This window comes from Astatotilapia calliptera, chromosome 5, assembly GCF_900246225.1.
Source record: "Astatotilapia calliptera chromosome 5, fAstCal1.2, whole genome shotgun sequence".
In the NCBI taxonomy this organism is placed as follows: Eukaryota; Metazoa; Chordata; class Actinopteri; order Cichliformes; family Cichlidae; genus Astatotilapia; species Astatotilapia calliptera.
In genome coordinates, this window is record NC_039306.1 from 10030711 (window position 1) to 10047607 (window position 16897).

The 16897-nt window shown below is 39.0% G+C and overlaps 1 protein-coding gene across 2 annotated transcripts in view; it reads right to left on the minus strand.

The window, feature by feature from the left end:
* The window catches only part of igsf21a (immunoglobin superfamily, member 21a), a 192030-nt gene extending 186044 nt beyond the window's left edge, over nt 1-5986 (minus strand). The window contains exons 1-2 of one of the 2 annotated variants that reach the window (XM_026167142.1): nt 5855-5986; nt 5571-5764 (exon numbers count right to left, since the gene is read on the minus strand). In XM_026167142.1, coding sequence (XP_026022927.1) covers nt 5571-5709 — 139 coding nt within the window. In that variant the 5' untranslated portion in view covers nt 5710-5764; nt 5855-5986. Of the gene's footprint in view, nt 1-5570 lie in introns of both variants that reach the window. The other variant, XM_026167143.1, reaches the window with a different exon arrangement.
* Between the last annotated feature and the right edge of the window lie 10911 nt (nt 5987-16897).

Consider the following 16897-nt stretch of genomic DNA (forward strand, 5'->3'; position numbering starts at 1 on the left):
CTATATAAAACTCAGAAGGAAGACGTAAAATTCATCGGACAGAAAAATGTCACAAACTGTGAGACTGCGCAAGATGTAGCTTTCAAAAAAGCCCTCACATCAGTATGGATTAAAATGATATTTATGATTTGTTTAGTAAGAAACTTCATCCTTAGTTTGATCTAAAAAGTTAAAACAGGAATGTGTTAAAGCATTAGAGACGATCTAATTTCTATTAGGAAATGGTCTAGGTCAGAAATGAATACTAAGCCAACTCTTTTTGCCTGGAAAAAAAAACTTCAAAAGGCTGCAGTTTGATATAATTTCATTTTTGAACACTGTTATCTCTAGTTCTTAATCTCTGAATGAAATTTCTGAGGCTCTGTGAAGTATTTTGTTCTTTCCTAAATGGCATTGTAATACAGACAGTAATACCATGTTGTACCAACCTATTTGAAAGTTCTTTCATTTTTAGATGGTGTCATAGGTGAGGTCAGTAGCTTAAGGGCAAAATAAATAAATGAATAAAATACACACACAAAAGTTGACCAATGTTCATCTCAGAAACAGCTGGTCTCGACTATCAGGTTTCTGAATGGTTAAACCCTGTAGTTATATAGTTTAACAATGTTATAACAAACTGGCTAACACCTGGTTCTTTAATGTTGTGTTTTTCCACTGAAAATAAAACAAAGAATTGGGAACATTTTTGTACCTTTACTACATGAGACACAACAGAAAAACATGTAGATACATACACTAAGAGCCAGACTTCCTGTCAGTAATTCACTCACTCTTCTGCACCATGATTGCTTCTTGCTCAGGTTTTAGAAAGATGAAAAAGTCAGTACCACCAAGACCAGAAAAATAAAACAGCTTTTTGGCAACACTTTGGAGTTGAAGGACACAAGCAAGCAAACATGCTAGCGCTAAGAGCAGTGATGTTAACACCTCAAAATGAAACTCACTGACATGCTTTAGCTTTGTTATACTTAGTACTCTAACGAGTACGATTTTAGTTACATGTTAACAAGAAACAAACAGATTTATATTATTTATGAGACTGCCAGATTTTTATTATAATGACTTACCTAACATGCTAGGTCTGCAATTCAAGCAAACTAATCAATTTTTAAATTACTTTTTAAAAAAAAGCAACATGTTATTGTTAAAATTTTGCCTCTCTTTGCTGTTTCTTTAGCTGTCACAAAACAAAATAGGAAATTCCCAGTGTAATCCGTTCTATCTACTCCATGAAGTGTAACTTACTCAAAGTCTGATTACATCTAGGTAGCTTAGGAAAAAAACAAACAAACAAACAAACAAAAACAGTAGAGTAGTAGAATTTTTTCTGTGGTGAAAGTATTTTCATCATTTTGAAGGCTTTTGTAGATGAAAAGGACAGGAATGACAACAGCTGTACTTCAAATTTGATCAAGGATACCTCCAAACTTGGCACAGCAGCCCCACAACAGGCAGGGGGAATTATTTTGTTGCTACAGTAAACCACTGAGGCAGCTTTTAGTTTTGCTACAACCTCAACTTTGAAGAAAGGGAAGAAGATTTCTGCTGCTTATGAAGTGGAGTAGATTCTGCGAGTATTATTGGAATCATTGGAAATGTGGCCTGTGAGAAGTACATTTTTCTTGATGCAAACGTTTTCTCGGTACAGAAGATGCCATTCATTCAACATAATCAACAAATCATTTTTTTGTCCATGAAAAGTGCCTCAAGACTAATAAGAAGGAAATATCTAAACAAATTAACAGAATAAGTAATAAAATAAACACTAATAGAAACAGTAAATGTGAATTATATTAAAGAAGAAAAAATCGTAAAGAAAGAAGTATCTCTTGGATACTTTAACTGGATCCAAGAGTAGGATAGTTTAAGTGTTTTTAAGGATTAAAGCAGAGCCCAGCTCTCTTATATCTTTGGAGAGGCAATGCCACAGTTTCCAGACATAAATGAAAAATTATGTCTCCAGTCTTATTTTGTTGGATTTTGGGTAGCTTGAAAGCTACGGGATCTACTAGCTTGTAAAAGGACATCATGCATCTTTGAGGTAGGCTGGTTTTACAATGTTGGGAAGAGTAGAATACGGGTTCACTCTTCTTTCCTTTTTTTATCATTTAAAGTCTAACCATAGAATCCTCAATGAGTTACTTTTTTTTCAGTGGACTTTTAAGAAAGACTAGTCAAAAATTCATTTCATTGATGAAAGCATGATTTTGAATTTCAATATCTTGCTTAGTCTGGAATGCACACACTTTGATCATTTTTCGCAGCTGTACAAATACCACATATTTTACTTATACAGGGCGAAAAACCTAGGACAGAGTCTAAAATAGTTTTTTGAGATATTGCATCGTTTTGGCTTTTGGGCCTACTTATAGAATTTCTCTCCTGTACTCATTTAGTTTCAGAAAGTTATTACTCATCCATTTATTTATTGCCGACAGGCAGTCAATGAGGGAGCTTAAGGCTAGGATTATACTCTCTTGCAGACACACATATGGACAGCTGTAGACACCGCAGAGGCATAGGTTATCTTATTATACAGTTTTTCTAGTCCACTTTGAGGACACATGCACAGATTGTAACCTTGTAGTGAAGTGGCTGAGCAGAAAAGTTTGTTCAGTCAGACAAATGCACACACATCCCCTGTGTCAAATGTTGCACTTAAATCTAAGAGAACCTTAACCAAGCCCTTTCTAGCACTATGCCTCAGGTTACTGAAAGTCTTTATGAGTGCAGTCACTGTGCTACAATTAGCTCTGAAACCTGATTGAACTTTTTTCTTTCTAATGTAGAAATCTGCTAGAAATAGGTTTTTATAATATATTTCTCAGTAATAGAATTTTTGGCATCGGCCTGTAATCATTTAGGATTCCAAAGTCTAGATTTGGCTTCTTCAACAGAAATTTCACAACAGTGGTTTTGAACACCTCGGGGCAAATTCCCATTTCAAGGAATATGCTAATGATTTTCTGGACAGATTTCAAGATACTATTGAAAATCCTTTCTCATTGGAGAGGGTATAGATCAAGGCAGGTAGCATCTTATAAAGTTCTGAGGTTGAAAAGGTACTTTTTTTATACATAAAGTAATTGGTTCTCTTTGCTTAGCAAAGTTTTATATCTGACTTAAAAAAAAAAACAATCCTTGGGATGGTAGCAGCAAACTATTATTAGCTATTGACAATAGTCTAATTGTTGTTTGTTAGCCTTGACAGCCAGGGTAGCCTTGCTTTAAGGCCATAGTTCATAACACAAGGAAAAATGTGTTATGCAATACAGCAGCATATGTGATAAAACAATGTATGCTGGGATATCACACTTCACACAGTGCACTCTATTCCGTAGCTCTATGGCGGCATAAAATATGCATTACAAAGTAACTCTTCAAAAATAAGAATCCAGACATAGACTATGTAGCCTGCTCTTCATACCGTGAATTTGCAACATGGTTAAAAACAAACAAACAAAAAAACAAATGCTTGAACTATTAAATTTTACTAAGGGTTAGCTTGTAGGTGCAAGCTAGGTGTAGTAGAACTGTAGCAGACTCTGAAACACGTGTAACAGACAGGAGTGGTGCATGGACTAAATGACCAATACTGTTTTTATTTGTTAGTCATATGAGACAGAAGATTGGAGAGGACAGAGCCTTTCAATCTGTGACAATTACACTTTGCTTCCCATTCCAACCTTGTTTAGTTGTCTCTCTGTCATCTTTTAAAAAAAAAAGCACTTAGAATAGAAAAAACATTTTGTTTTGTTTGTTTGTGTGTTTTTTGTTTAACCAGGCTTTCTATTGAGATTCTTATTGTCTGATTTTTTCACTGTCTATTTTATTTTATTCTTGTTTAACTTAATTCTACATTTTAACTTTGTTTTGAAATACTATTAACTGACTTTGTTTTACAGCACTTTTTGACTAAATATCAGTGAAAAATTTATATAAATAGAGAAAGAGACAGAGAGGTGTGTGTGTGTGTGTGTGTGTGTAAGCGTGTGTGTGTGTAAGCGTGTGTGTGTGTGTCAGTGTCAATCAATTTAGTTTCAACAATACAAATAAAAACCAGAAAACCAGCATGACCATTAGTCAGTACAACCATATTCTTGCTATTTATTAAAATTAAATTCTGCCTTTTGCTGTTGACACGGTTAACAATATTAACACCTTCATGTAACATTTCTCCTAAGCGATATAATAAAACCCCAAAAGAAAAACCCATTTCAAATAAGTATGATTCCATTCCTGAAGTACCCTACTTGCAGCGCAGAACCTTTGTGCAGTTCACCCTCATCTGAGCAAACACCTGAGGCTTTTAAACATCTAAGAATATGTTAAGTCCAAATGGCTCATAATGATTTCCTATACGTCTGCAAAGGTCAGAACACTTTAAAATAACAAAATCCTCAGCTATGCAAGAAAGGTTAACATCTTGGTTTGTACAGCATGCTGCTGCTGTGATGTTGTAGCCAAGGGTGAACTCTCCTCTGAAGCCCTTCAAACACCACCGTGCTAGCACTGACTCTGAGCCTATAACTCCAGCCGAATGAGCAGGGTTATACTTTGCTTCTTCAGTAAGGAAAAAAAAGAGTGCTTATAGTTCTGTTTTTTAGTGCAAGCTCTCCATGATAAATATCCATGCAGAAGGCAAAAAAGCCTTTGACAAATGCCACCGGGTCCATAGGTGTGACAAGCAATATCAAAACAATAAAGGGACATGTTTAAATGTCAGGGCAGATTCTTATCTGCAGCACATATTTGAATGTGTTTTTCCTAAATTCCAGTGCAACATCCTAGTCCCATCACCACTCCACTCTCTGCCCTAAAAAGACAATCCTATTGCTCACAGCTTTAGCATTCTGTAAAACATAGCTTATATATATTGGTTAACATTCAGGATTCGCGTAAAATATCATAGTGCTGTGTTCTCATCCCCCAACATCGAAACACATCAACGGAGGATAAAAACACGCGACAATGATGCCACCGCTGTGCCGTGCAGACCGCGCTGAAGGCGGAAATCTGCATTAAAAGACGCACTTCAATGTTTTTCAGCGCATCAACTTTAATATCTGTTGAGCTCAGGCGCTATCTGGTGTGCAAAACCCACGATCAACAAACGCCTTGGAGTGCGCTTCAGCATTGGAGCTATACTTGTGCGGTACTCAGAAGTAGGTGCTGTCATGCAAGCTGGTCGTGATAGTCGATGCAGATGAATTAAGACTAACTACATAACTAGGCCTACTGCTACCGTTCTTCTTCCGTTTCCATTTAGTACATAGACACGCACACCGCACATCTTGCAGCCTGAACTGAATCCGACCATTATTCGTTGGTTTCACTCTTCCACGACTTGGTTAGTCAGTAGGGTGAAAGTTGGCATGTGGCGAGAATGGTACCGATCGCCTCCACCCGGCTGTCCTGTTAATGGTCAGTTAGTAGTCCTGATTCGCTGTCACATAACGAATGCCTCAACTCACTGACAGTTCGGATATTGTTAGACCCCACGCATAGATCGGAAAGCTGTGAGAGGTTCCCACTGCGTGAAAATGGCATGAAAGGGTCACACTTACCGACGGCTAAATCCAGTAGATCTGCGCACAAAAGCAAGTACAATGAGAAGACGGTCATCTTTCCCTTATTTTGCAATAAATCCCAAACTCCATCTGCGTTTACATGCCCTCCAGGTTTCGGCTGTGTAATCCCCACCATTCCAGAGGTATGCGATTCAAAGGTGCCCCCAAACTATTCATGATGCAGCTCAAGTCTAAGTGGAGAATTCGGAGAAGTTGAAAATGAATGCAGCATTCAGAGCAGTCATAAACGAGCATCACATCAAAAAAAAAAAATGACTCACTGGGTGCGCTTATAGAACAAGCGGAATGTTTTTCCCCCCCTCACAGTTTAAACAATAGGGAGCTGCGCTTAGCCGCGCAGAAGAGATAGGCTGTGGAAAAAACGGAGCGGTTTGGATGAAAATGTCTCTCTCTCTCTCTCTCTCTCTCTCCCTCTCTCTCCTCCCGCCCTCCCCCTCCAGACAGACGCACAGTCATTCCTGATCACTCGCTCTTTTATTTCACACAATTTTCCTTAATCCTACCCTGGATTCAGACCCCTCTAATTCTGCCCATTAAGCCGATTTACTTCCGTTGGATTTTTCTTTTTATAAAAAAAAAACATTTGTAGAGATCCTTGTGCTCCGTATAGTATATAGCGTACAAGAATATGCATAGGTTACGTATAAATGCACTTCCTAGTCATCTAGTTGATGAGTTAATTATCAGGAAAACATGTTTCTTTTCTACCCAGTGTTATGCATCAAAAAGTAAACCGTTAATCAAGTGAAAGGACCATTACATGATGTATTAAATCTTGTTATTGTCATACACTCTTACTATGTGGGTGCTCACGATTAGTGCTCAAAATCCCACTTACTGGAGAAGATAATAAGTGTACATATTAAGAGTATTTTGCTGGAGCAAATCCACAAAGATGTATTTGAGCCTGTTTTATTGAACTGGCCTGACTGGTAAAAGTTGCCGTTCTCTCTCAAATTGTCTGCAATCATTTGTATCATTAGGGAACATCTGTCATGCAAGCAGCAGTTCCTGTGCTATTTTTTTTTTAATACTTTGACATTACCGACATCAAAAAGCATATCGCTTTTACCAAAACTGCATGCTTTGGTATGGTACAAACTATAACAATGATACCTTGATTAGCATTTCCTTCCTGTCATAGAGCTGGATCAGTTTTACGGCTAATTTTGAAAATAAGATGAAGACTGAAGAATCTGGTATTTTCTAAGATTTTGATCATTTCCAAAAATCATTAGACATGCTCAAGAGTGAGTTCACTGCAAGTACATACTCCAAGATTTGGAAAAGTTTGACGAGTGCCTCAGGCTGTGCCATTCTTGTCAGCATCACCTTAGCATGGTCAGTTTTGGTTTTCTGTTTTACTCCGAAAGGATGTTTCTGACAATACAACCTTTTGTGAAATGGTCCTCTGGGTTTTCATTCAAAGTGCAGGCAACAAGTTATTAGGGAAGACAGCCACCATCATGGCAGATCCATTCTTCAAAAAAATATGAATGCAGTTGAATAAAGTCATTGGTTTCCCATTTTCTGCAAAGCCGACTCAATATATCAAGACAATATATTTTTATTGATCTGTGCAGCAGCGAAACAGTAAGACCTTTACCAATGCAGGAACCCCAGTAAAGGTGTGTTCTAGAAGGCATAGGCTTAGTGGTAGATACACTTTTATTATTACAACCTACAAAGCACTAGGTAGGAATACTAACTTATGCATGTACACTCAATGGCCACTTTATTAGATACACCTTGCTAGTACTGGGTTTGACTCTGTCCTGCCTTCAGAACGACCTTAATTCCTTGTGGCATAGATTCAATTTTGTTTTGTTATGGTCCACATTGAAATGATAGCATCACGTGGTGACTGCAGATTTGTCAGCTCGACATCAGCCATGGAAATCTCCTGTTGCACCACATCTCCAAGTTTCTCTATTGGACTAAAATCTGGAGACTCTGTGTGAAAATTCCAGTATATCAGCAGTTTCACAAACATTCAGAATATCCAACAACCTTAGAACATTTAAAGTTACTTAGATTATCTTTCTTCCCCATTCTGGTGCTTGGTTTGAACTTTAGCAGTTCATCTTGACCATGTCTACATGCTTAAATGCACTGAGCTGCTCTCATGTGACTGGTTGATTAGGTCTGTTCTTCACCTGTCCTTACATCTCTGATCTGCTATAAATGTGGTGGGTGTATGGCTGGAGACTAGTAATACAATCAATGCAGTGCTGAGTTTGTAGTTTTTGAGATATGTGGTGGTCTCATTTTTATCAATTTGACTTCATAATAATCCTAGTGGTTAAAATGGTTTTTTTTTTAAAAACAAAAAAACGTTAATTGACTCTTTTATTTAACTTCACTGATGTTAACATGCCTGTTACAGCAGACACTGCACCAGTATATTCAAACACCTATGAACATGCAAATGAAGAGCTAGGCACCGTCCCACAGTGCTACCCCTCACTGCTCGTAGGATAGAGAGGAGGCTGGAGGGTTTCTTGGTTAAGGTCTGCAGCACAAATGCACTATCACACATCTCTAGAGGGCAGTGTCAACAACAATTTATTGGGGTAACAGAGCTGAACGTGTTGCTGTCCATATGGCATCTAACCCTACATACAAAGAGGGGTCTTTACTCTCTGTATGTAGGGTTTCAAGAGTCCAAATTCTGTCCACATGCTTTGTTCAGTCATTGACTCTTAAACTGGTCTTTAGTCTTTTATTTGGGATCTGAGAAATTGAGAGGAAGAGGAAACCCGACACAGATAGACTTGACTTCATTAATGACGATTGTCCTGAATCCTCTTGCCTTTCCAGTTATCGTTTAGGACTTGCTCACCCCAAATTAAACATTAACAATTCTGTCTGTTGACTGCCAAAGGGTGTGTCAAACAGTCAGCAGCTGCTTATTGAATACACATTATTAGAGTTTAAATCTGTTAATTCCAATAAATTAAAGAAATAATATTCAGTTTTGAGTGACACTGTTCAATTGGCCTATAGTATAACATATTTATAATTTTCACACAAGGGATTAGATTTAGGCAGCACGGTGGCACGGTGGTTAGCACTGTTGCCGCACAGCAAGAAGGTCCTGAGTTCAATCCCACCATCAGGCCGGGGTCTTTCTGTGTGGAGTTTGCATGTTCTCCCCGTGTTTGCGTGGGTTCCCTCCGGGTACTCCGGCTTCCTCCCACCGTCCAAAGAGGGTGGGGATAGGTTAATTGGATAATCCAAATTGTCACTAGGTGTGAATGTGCGAGTGAATGTGAGTGCGAATGGTTGTCTGTCCCTGTGTGTTGGCCCTGCGACAGACTGGCGACCTGTCCAGGGTGTACCCTATGACAGCTGGGATAGGCTCCAGCGCCCCCCGCGACCCTGAAAAGGATAAGCGGAAGCGAATGGATGGATGGATTAGATTCATTCTCCTCATCCTTCCACTCCTTTCTCTGCACATGTCCAGAGAAGAAAATTCTAAACAGCTATAATCACACACATATTTTCAATATAATGCTGTTCAGTACTAACTTATTTTTTTTATTTAACTACAACTAATACATAATGTAGGTTCTGTGGGGACATGCACGCACACACACACACACACACACACACACACACACACACACACACACACACACACACACACACACACACACACACACACACACATATATATATATATATAACCGCAGACACATGCATACAGACAACCCCACCTATACAATCCACAGTCATATGACACACTGACACACATACCTCCAAACTCATACAAATCTAGGGCTCAACATATGGTTTTGGGGGGTTGGGGGGGGGGGGGGGGGTGTAGCTGACACCATGAGAAGCCCCTTTAAGTGCAAATATGTATGTATCCAGCTGATGCAATATCTGGAAAATCTACTCTTGTTTTAGGACAACAGTGGGGAATTTGAATTCCCCCTCCTCAGTATTGCCAATTTTCCAAGTGGGGGGAAAATCTGTCCAGTCCTGTTGAATCAAGTACTCTTTCTGAGTGATTCAGGGTGGTGACTCATTAAGTAAATGTGCTTGTTTTCCTGTCACCTCTTTAATTTTCCAACTAAGCTCAACTGGATGTATGTGATTATCATCTTTACAGAAAGATTGCATTGCTGGGGGGCTGGGAGGTGCTGGCCGTCAGATTGGGGTCTGGGATGCGGGGCCTCCCTGCTACTGCAGATAAGGAGGTGGTCCACTTGCCTCCACCCCAGAGAGAAGGGTTACATCTCCTGGGTTTAGGTGCAGCTTGCCCCTCTGGGGGCGGAGGTACCTGGACCTGGGATATAGAGTATGTTTGGGGAGTGTGATTGTCTGTGCAGTGTCTATTTGTGTCTGTCTACACGCTGGGTGAGTGCCGAGTATTTGGTTGTGTATATGGGGGTGGGAATGCACGTTTGTGTTCGCGTGCGCCTGTTCGTCTGTGTCTATATGTCAGGTTGGGTCTTAGACTCAACCTCTCTGGGTACATCTCAGGCCCTCCAAAGTACGGAGGCCTATCTCCCCTCACCACACTCCCTGCCGGTGGCTGATGCCCCCAGACGTTGGTGTGTTGGTGGTTCTTGTCGACTGGGGCTGGGCACTCATGTATGTACCGGCTCACTCCTGGTGGGCGATTGGCGGGGCCTGGCGCCTGTGGCCCGGCTGGGCCCCTTCCGTGGGGTGGGGTGCCCTCAGGCCTCTGGCCTCTGGGCCTGAAGCTTGGTCCTCTCTGGCACAGCTGGCTGCCAGCAGAGCCCGCGGGCATGCCACTGCAACCCCCTCTGGCCTCTGCTCTGTAGCTGCGGGGTGACCTCTCCTTTGGGGCTCTACTCAGCTCTTCCCAGGAGGGTGGCACAGTTCCCCCCCCTTTTGGTGGTCCTCCTCGGGTCCTCGTACTCTGGGGCCTCTGGATGTCTGGGGCCTGGATCTCCTCCATACCTACTTCATGCCCTGGGGGACGGGGCTATGGCTCCCCACACTCCCTAGCAGATCGTTACATGGAGAAACCTTTGGAATGCAAGCATGCTGATCCACACAGGTATGCACACAGGTGTACACACGGGTGTTCACAGACGCGGACTACACCTTTCTTGGCTGCTGCCTCAAAGCACATTGTGCGCTGTCTATCTTGCGTGCTGCACAATAGCGTTTAATATTTAGTATCTACTGTTATCTACTGCTAGCTAGTTTATTGTGATGGTGCTGTATTTATTATGTTGCTCTTTTTTTGTTTGCTTTCTCGTCTGTTTTTTTTTCTCCATACAGGTGATCCAGGTGTTTTGTTTGTTTTTCTTTCTTTCTTCCCCCCTTTCTCACCGTCTCTTCTCCCCTCTGTTTTTCTTTTTCTCCCTCTCTTTCTTTCATTCTCTCTTTCTGTCCTATCCCCCAGTCATGTCTGTCCCGTTTGTAGCAACCGAAAATAAAATAAATTCATAATTATAATAAAGGTCAATCAAATGGACCAATATGGCAAGGCCATGATGATCCACTTGGTAAAATAAATCTGCTTAGCATCTTTCTTGGCCTTAAGACAACAATTCTGATGGCTAAAGATCCAAACGGGACACAAAAAAAAAAAAAAAAAAAAAAAGATTGCATAAGAACTACTCAGTCAAATTTCAGAAAAGTTGGAGAGGTGTGGATGGGAAAAGAAAGGACACATTAAATTGTAGTGCAGATCTTGATATTTTTCATTAAAATTGCAGGATAGGGCAGTGGCATTGACCTTGGAGGAGAATGACCTTTCTGTTTGGCTTATTTGAGTGCTGATGAAAGAAGAAAAAATTGTAAAAAATTGTCAGGGAAAAAATAAATGCCTTATCTTTATTCCGTTATCTTTGTCCAATTTGTCCTACAGACAAAACAGGCCAACGAAGAATAGCATAGCGTAGCATAGCTGCATTTACAGTCTGGCTGTCCAAAAATTCAGTTAGTGTTTCAGATATTGGACACTGCAATAGTTTAGCTGCACCCTCTTCACCATTTTGTTGCCAAATCACCCACACCACCTCTAAATGCCCTCAAAATATACTGTTTAAAAGAAAAAAAAATTCAAATAATTAGTTATTTTGAATTTTGGTGTAATTTTGACTTTACACACACACACACACACACACACACACACACACACACACACACACACACACACACACACACACACACACACACACACACACACACACACACACACATATATATATATATTTGTATGTATGTGGGTGTGTGTGCATCCATGCCAGGGAAAAGCATAGTAACACATTGGCAAACCTAACCTGAAAACAATTTGAGTGGGGAAAAGAATAACATACAGATAAAAGTACAAATAATGAAAAGAAAATGAGGAACTGACCATTTAAATAACACAAGGATTAACTAACATTAACTGAGAAAGGGAAAAACAAGTAACATAGAAAAAAAACAGCTAGACACAGACAGAGGGAACACAGAAAACAGCGTCAGACAGAAACTAAGGTGACGCCGTGATTTTGGCATTGCCTTCTTATGAGTAGAAACTATGGCATTGATTTCAAGGTATGTTGCTCAATACATATCTAAGAGCTAAAAACAAGCCTGCCTCACTTGCTTCCACCTTTTCATATAGCATTAAGTTGGTTGTATGAAACCTCACAAAAGGTTTAAACAGGTCTGTCACTAGGACCATCTAACAAGATGACATGAATCAATTGTGCAAGGTGGTTTCACAAACCAGTGATGCGACCTTTGTGTTTGTTTTCTGTCAGACACCTGCAAACAGTAGTGGTGCAGTCATGTGGGAATTCATCTGAGGACTGATAGTAGAAAAGACTGCCTAGCTTTTAAGCATTAAGCTGCCAAAAGGAACCAGAAAATACAAGAAAGGAAAGGAAAGACAATTGTGGTGTGACAGGATCTCTTCTGAATTGCCAAATACAGTATATTATACCTTTAAAGTTACATGAAGTTTTAGATGCATGCTTTCTCTGACTGCCTGCTCAACTTTCTGACTGGCTATGCAGTCAATGGTGTCAATATATGATATTATTGGTTACACCAACAAAATAGACAAGAGTAAAGCGCACTCACAATCCAGCAATGTCCAGTGGCTGATTTTGAGTTTTGTGTGCAAAGGCCCTGACAGCTTAATTTCAAGGCCACGGACTTGCTCATCTATGATAAACTCTCTCAAAGGGTGTCTTAGTCATTAGGTTTTTGGAGGGAGGACAGAGCCTAGAGGAACATCAGATAGCACAGCTTAATGATGCCATCTCTTTCAATAGTCTGTATGTATTTCTTAAATCATTAATTAGGCTAAATTACTATCCAAATGTGTAGTAATGGAATTGCCTTTCATCTTCTGAAACCTTGACCTGAATGTAAACTTGTCATCAAAGTAAATGACCAGTCAGCTATTAACCATCTTGCAGTTTTGACCAGTTTAATTACTTAGGTACACCAAGATTGATTTTAATTATCTCCATTACTCAGTCCAAATGACGTTCATGTTTAGAGTCTTATGTGAAGAATTTTTAATAAGACAATCACATCTGAGGAAGCTTTTAGACTTCCATTAGCAAAATGTGACAGTCTCGCCAGTGCAAAGGCAGAGTATCATCATCAATATTGCTTTTCTGACCATTACCAAAACCAGAAGTCAGTCCTTTTTGATTACTGTGCTTCACGCCCTAGTGAAAACATGGGAAGAAATTCAATACTGAGAAAGCAAATTTACATTACTTCACATGGTATTAAGTCAATATCTTCTAAATGTAGGGTTAAGTCTTTTGGAAACATAAAAAAACAAGTTATCTCTAAAATATATTTAAACATTAACTGCATAGTCATATGGAAAAAAAAAATCAAAACAAGACTTCCCATGTTTTCAGATGTCATAGCACATCTATGTCGAAGCATGCATATTTGAAATAATGTCTTAACAAAGCAGACCGGCTACGACCAGCTCACCAGTTGTGTTAAAATAAATGAGGAAAACAGACTGTTATATTACCAACACACACATTAGTGGCATGCCAACACAACATTCATTATCCTGAATAAAATAAATCTATTAAAAAAAGTCACTAGGCTAACTGTTTTCAAAGAAATTGCTACTAACTCTTTACCAAGCATAGATAAAAGGCCAGACTCAAGGCAGGGATTTTATTACACCGCAGTTTCTCTATGTCATTTTCTCCCTCACACTCCTCAGACCCGCAGCTTTGAGGCTCTTACATGTTGCAAATGCTCATTTTCAAAGAGATTACAACACATATCTGTCAGAAGCAGAATTGCATGGATATTATGCATGGGGGACAACTCAGAAGTCTGCCAGTGGGGAACACATTGCAGTGTGCCTGAACCATCAACAGAGATTAGGGGTGACTTCTTAAAATGGGACAAGACCAGGCTTGCGGGGTTGACCAGGTTAGAACCAGCTGTAGACGTGCTTTAGCTGCACAATTTCACTTTATTTGCAGCACACGTAGAAAGGCAGAAATAAAACGTCTTTGTCAGCTACAAGTATTTCCTGAAGCAATTGGCCTCACATGACTCACTGAAAAGAGTGATACCCTGCAGTGGCTTTACTTGTGGCTATTAATACAGTAATGCAACACACAAACACAAATCAGAGTATACACTTAAAATAAGACCAGGGAGAAAGGACACTTATCATAGCTTTTCAAATATAGCAACAAATAAAGAAAAAATAAAAAAAAGAGAAAGATTATGCGATAGTATCTCAATTTAATTATTTGAAGTGGGCATGCTTTGATCATTTCAAGCTCAAAGTTTTTATTCCTGCGCTTTAACAGAGTAGATTTGCATGATTAACAGTGTAAAAAAGTTCTTATTTAGTTTCTACTGGCCGTTCTGTTTATCCTCTGTATGAAACAAGCTGTCTTATATCCTGTTTCCTTACTATCTTTCCTAAAAGCCCCTTTTTTTTTATTTCTGATTGGTTTCCTTTTGCTTGGCTTCAGCACCTGGTGCTTGTTAGCACCACCTGCTATGTGGAGGCATTTAAAATAAACATGATTTGTAGCTCTTGATTTGAAATTGTTTCGTCTTGATTTGATTATTTCTAATATAAGAGTGGACAGCACAAAAACCCTCTCCAACCAAGACTGCATTAGAGCATTGCCTGGTTATTATGGAGCATACATCCACATGTATACAAAGTTGCAAATGTAGCATTCCAGGTTTGCCCTGAGCGGAAGTTTAAATGTTTGGAGTAAAGAACAGGTGGGATTGTCCTTTCTATAAAAGGAACAGAAATATGGGGGGGGAAATACAATATGTCAATTTTTTAAGGTATAATTAAAAAAAAAAAAAAGTTTAATAAAATATCAGTTTTTAGCACCAATCTTTTAATAGACTGATGAAGAAGAGAAACGAAAAGTCATATAGAGTGTGTACTTGATTTTAAATGCCACTCTTTCTGAAAATGAGTTACAAGAAGAAGAAGAAAAGTTTGAAAGCCAAATAAAAAAGTCTGCTTGACTGGGAAATTATAGCATAAATCACTACAATTTTGCTTCTACAAAGTCACTTGCGCGATGGGGCTTGACACCCTCAAATTCCTATCTACATCTTAAATTCAAAATCCAAATGCTCTCATGCAAACCAGAGCCATTGTGTGAATGGTTGAAAGCAGCGTGTTGTAAAGAGCGCTTTCAGTACTCTGGGAGAGTAGAAAAGCGCTATATAAGAATCAGTTCATTTACCATTTAAAATAAAAGGTATAAATATTAGGAGTGGGTTTTAATAATCGATTCATTGATTAAAATCGATTCTGGCTTGGATAACGTGATATCGATTCAATAAAATCCTGAATCGATTTTTTTATACAAATGTATTTTGCCCAAAATTCCAGAATCGCAGGTGAAACATCACAAAATTTTGACAACCACCAAACACAAAACAGTAAATGAGAGCAGGGCTTCTGCACAAAGACGTAAATACAAAGCGCGGACCCGCGGATCAGAATCAGTGAGATGTCGCCTTTCTCACCCGACGGCACGGACACGGTCGGGGCTGAAAGCCGACAGCTCGCTGATTCTGATGTTTCGGCGGCTCCGCGCTTTGTGTTTACGCCCTTTTTGCGCTGATTCTAAAGCTGTTAGTTTCATCTCCAAACAATATTGACCGAACCAGCAGCAAAAGAAGAGACACGCTTAGCCGTTTCTCTAATAAAACCGCTGTAACTTCAGAGGTAATGTTCATAAGTTGATTAATGGTTTTCTTTCGTATTTGATGTACTGCAGAATATTTTTATAAAATCCCAGGCCAGGAAAATCACCTTGATGTTTTTCTGGGTTTTATCTTCAGCTACTTTGACACAAAGGCATTTGCTGTGATGCTCACACCTTTGATAAAGTCTGGAAAGTATCAGGTTCCTTTTTATAGATACAAAAATATGTAAATGTACTGATCTGAATTATAATATTTCTGACTGTCTGAGGCAAAATTTCCCAGATTCAAATCGAATTGAATCGTAATCAAATCGATTCTAGAAATCAGTGATGATACCCAGCCCTAATAAATATGCCTTTGCTATTTACTTGCAAGTTAGGTACCACACATAGTCTTGCTACCCGTCTAATCAGAAGTACTGCTAATTTCCTGGAAATATTGATGTACTGTAATACTATTGTTACTCACCTGCTTTCTAAGCAAGGTTCTACAAAAGAGCTATACACAGAACTTCATGTGTATTTTTTCTTCATTTCTAGGATCTCAGGGAGTGACTGCTTTGACTTTCCTTTGGCCTAATGGTTATATGGATTTTCAGTTTTACTACTGCCGTACCCTCTATCAAAGTCATGATGTCACACAGGTCTGTGACTTTACAAGGTCCCAAAAGCTAGATCACAACTCATCCAACATTACAGGAGTGAAAGAAATCTGAAGGACAATTTCTAAATAAATCAATTTTAATTATATTATATTATATTATGTTATATTTTTAGTTTAATTTTATTAATTTATTTTTGCATTTATGAATATACAAAATAAAACTTTACTTCTTATGAGACCCATCTGTTTAGTTAGGTGGGATTTTGGTTTGATTTGTTAAATCAACCAAAAATATGCAGATATTAAATCTGCATATTAAAACTATATGTAGAAATACCCTCAAAATGGCTTAACTCAACTTTGCTTTATCCTTTTTCCCATAGTGTAAATGTCAAGCCATTATTGAGACATAACTGAAATAAAGTTTAAAGTTCATGTTTATATGGCCAAATACTAGTCAACTATGTGATAACACAATATAATATCTGTAGTATCCCAGAATCAGTGTTATTACTTGTTGCTTTTATATTTAT